This window comes from Conger conger, chromosome 16 (genome assembly GCF_963514075.1).
Source record: "Conger conger chromosome 16, fConCon1.1, whole genome shotgun sequence".
Taxonomy (NCBI): domain Eukaryota; kingdom Metazoa; phylum Chordata; class Actinopteri; order Anguilliformes; family Congridae; genus Conger; species Conger conger.
In genome coordinates this window covers 5,567,389-5,570,869 of record NC_083775.1, presented here as the reverse complement: position 1 = coordinate 5,570,869, position 3,481 = coordinate 5,567,389, and the positions used below count along the sequence as shown (strand labels likewise).

Genomic DNA, 3,481 nt, shown 5'->3' with positions numbered 1-3,481 from the left:
GTTTCATGACCGTGCCATCAGCATGCAAGCATGTTGATGTTCTCTAGAGATCAGAATTGCGTTCAAGAGAATAAATATTAAAGGGAAGAACAAATATTACATTGACTAAAGTGTATTATAACAGCCAAATAATTGTCAACTTTTGCTCTCTCCGTCAGATGCCATTTCTGTTCGCAGTGCACTACCTTTTCAAATGTTAGCGAACATTCGTGGAAAAAAAAATATATATATATATGCATCTTGGAACTTCTGCAGTTTCCCCTTGCAGAATTGACTATATGAAGACAGATTTATTATATTACACAGCCTGCCCTATGAATGGACATGAATGGAATGCTGGGGTAGGCAGTGAACACTGCTATACATTAACTTATTTAGCAGACACATTGATTAGATAACCCTGCATTGTTCCAGTAGGGGGGGGGATGAAGTGATTTGCTCGAGGGCCCAACAGCTGTGCAGATCTTATAGTGGCTACACCGGGGCTCGAGCCACCAGCCTTCCAGGTCTAGCAAGCATTGCGACCAATAAAGAGACAGAAGCCAGTCCATACCCTGAAAGTTCTTTAATACAAAGACTACAATGTCACAGGAAAAAAAAAAAAAAAAAGAAAAAAAAAAAATTACACGTCGTTAATCATAATAATATAGCTGCCAAGGTTTGCACTGGAATATTAAAAATTAAGATGTATAAAAAGCAGGCCAAAAAGAGAACCCACGGGGCCTGCACATTCCGTGAAGACAACAGATCAGAGATAGTGGTGTCCAAGGGGGGGGGGGGGGGGGGGCGGGGTCCCCGTTCGCTGGTTTTATCAGAGGTTCTGGGGGCAGGATTATTGCAGGATGAGGTCCTGGACTGGCCCGGCCCTCAGGTCACATGACCACAGCCGTTACCCCCGGAGACGGGAGAAGACCGGCGGAAGCCTCTGCAGCTTCAACCTCTGAAAATGGTGAGGACAGGGTGGGGTGGGAGGAGGACTATGGAGTTCCTGGAATCTGACACCTAGCCATCCCTCTTTGGACCGTTCTGCCCTACTGGGGCAAAACAGAGTCAAAAAAAATCACCCAGGAGTCAAAATCCCATGGAATGATCTTAATTTAACAAAATTTAAAAAAACAGACCATTACAAAAAAAATAAAATAACAGGAAAGCAAAAGAACCTCTTTTAAAAACACATATCCAATAAGATTGGAGGGTTTGGGGGGGGGGGGGCTGGGGGGAGTGGCTGGACAGGATGGGGGGGGGGGGGGTTTGGTAACAAAAATCGGCCGCCCCCAGCCTAGGCCCTCTCCCCTCGGATCCTGCGGGCCAGCTGGATGTCCTTGGGCATGATGGTGACGCGCTTGGCGTGGATGGCACACAGGTTGGTGTCCTCAAACAGCCCGACCAGGTACGCCTCGCTGGCCTCCTACATAGAGCGAGGGAGAAAAACAGGTTTACATTACATTACATTACATTATTGGCATTTGGCAGACGCTCTTATCCAGAGCGACGTACAACAAAGTGCATACCCATAACCAGGGATAAGTTCGCTGAAAGACCCTAGAGGTAAGGTTTAACACTGAAGGACCAAATCAAAAAGGCCCAGCATGCGTTCAAACTCCTCTCCTGGAGCTACAGATGCTCCCCCCCCCCCCCCCCCCACCACCCCCCCTCCGAACTGCATACTGTATATCCCCCTCATGTGGACTTGACCTGCTAGTTTAATACCTCAACTGTAACCAGCTCAACCTGCAGGCCAGAAGAGGATGGGCTACCCCATATAGGCAGGTTCTCTGGAGACTTTGCCACCATGAGGGTTTTTCTACCCCACTGGGGAGTTTACCCTTTGGGGGCTTAGAGCGGGAATTTCCCTTCTGTTGTTCTGTAATGAGTCTGACAGTCCTCTGATAAGTGCCCTATGAATGCAACCAAATCGAATCCTCCCCCCCCCCCCTCCGTGCAGACGGGACGCCTACCTGCAGGGCTCCGATCGCAGCGCTCTGGAAACGCAGGTCGGTCTTGAAGTCCTGGGCGATCTCCCTCACCAGGCGCTGGAAGGGCAGCTTTCGGATCAGCAGCTCGGTGGACTTCTGGTACCGCCGGATCTCCCTCAGCGCCACAGTGCCGGGCCTAAAGGAGGGCAAGTTCATCCGGTCACCTCCCCTCACAAGTCCACCTCAGCAGCCATTTTGAAGTACGTGATCATAGTGACAAAATGGAGGGTTAGGCCCTCATGCAGTGTCTCACAACTCCAGTCCTCAGGACCCGCTTGCCTTAAGGTTGTTGTAGCAACCAGGAACTCACACCTGACTTAATGACTGAACCAATCAAACCACCAAAAATGACCTTGATTAGTTTGAACTGATTGGCAAGTGGGTCCCGAGGACTGAAGTCGAGAAACACGGCCCTCGCCGAGACATACCTGTAACGATGTGGCTTCTTCACGCCGCCAGTGGAGGGCGCACTTTTACGTGCCGCCTTGGTGGCCAGTTGTTTCCTTGGAGCTTTTCCTCCAGTAGATTTACGGGCGGTCTGCTTGGTACGTGCCATTTCTTACCTGTAAAATACAATGGCATTACTGCGTTATGGATCATGAAACCGTGTTTATATGTTTAAATAGATTAAATTGTTTCGTGTCATATTTCTGAAGTTGGGATCAACTCCGCTGAAGGAATTGCAGAATCGCTCTTAACTACAGAATAGAATTGGCGGATTTTCAACCACCGCCAGGGGGCGCTCAATCGACATCGCAGTCCCACATAATAAATAAAATAAATTTCTGACCAGAATATTCTCCGCCATTATTTCCGAGGCTCAGCGCATAGCCCTCTTGTAAAATGAAACGATCGGATCACAGTTGCCCATTGTTGAACTCAAATATTCAGCCGGCATAACGTTACTCGTTTTAATCTGCCCCTGGGTAACAAGGCAGTGCTCTGTTGAAATGGATCATGTACCCCTAGCAAACCAGATGGATTAAATGGTAAACCAGAAATTACTGAAAGCGAACAGTTCGATAGCTAGCTAGAAAGCGCACTTCGCTCGATAGCTAGCCTAGAAAAGTTAACATGCAGTCTATCCCTTCAACAAATACATTAACGTTACACATCCACGTAGCAAATAGTCGGTTATATCTAGCCAGTTACGGGCCAATTATTGCGTTTGTCTTTGTTTCAGATCTAGCTGGCTAGGTCGCTAGCCTAGTAAGGTTAGTTAGTCATTCGGGCCGAGGCTTGAAATTCATCTGACCAGGCCCATCGCGGAAGGACGTTAACTTGGCCACAACCAGAACGAACCACAATTCTACACAACGACCATGAGGAAAAACGGAAGAATTCAAAATCACATAATTTAATACTTTACCTTAATTAACTTCGATGCGAAGGTCCGTCCAATAAAAATAGACTGTACACTTGCGATAGCGACGCGGACTGACTATGGGAAAATCCACAACACGAAATATACGTCAGGAAGGCCCACATGGGTGTTTATAGTATTG

General features: G+C 47.7%; 1 protein-coding gene across 1 annotated transcript; it reads right to left on the bottom strand.

Annotated features, from left to right (window-relative positions):
- Nucleotides 1–550: 550 nt before the first annotated feature.
- Nucleotides 551–3,481, bottom strand: LOC133114548 (histone H3.3A). Its single transcript, XM_061224041.1, has 4 exons — nucleotides 3,346–3,481; nucleotides 2,405–2,539; nucleotides 1,959–2,112; nucleotides 551–1,408 (listed from the first exon to the last, which is right to left on the bottom strand). The coding sequence occupies exons 2-4, from the start codon at nucleotides 2,530–2,532 to the stop codon at nucleotides 1,280–1,282; spliced, it is 411 nt and encodes a 136-aa protein (XP_061080025.1). The 5' UTR covers nucleotides 2,533–2,539; nucleotides 3,346–3,481; the 3' UTR covers nucleotides 551–1,279.

Bases quoted from the DNA above. Each gene is read 5' to 3' on its own strand.
- LOC133114548 (XM_061224041.1), bottom strand. From the start codon at position 2,532: ATGGCACGTACCAAGCAGACCGCCCGTAAATCTACTGGAGGAAAAGCT. The intron at 2,113-2,404 runs GTATGTCTCGGC...GCCCTCCTTTAG, and splicing joins AAGAAGCCACATCGTTACAG to GCCCGGCACTGTGGCGCTGA. The intron at 1,409-1,958 runs GTAGGCGTCCCG...CGCTCTATGTAG, and splicing joins CTGCGATCGGAGCCCTGCAG to GAGGCCAGCGAGGCGTACCT.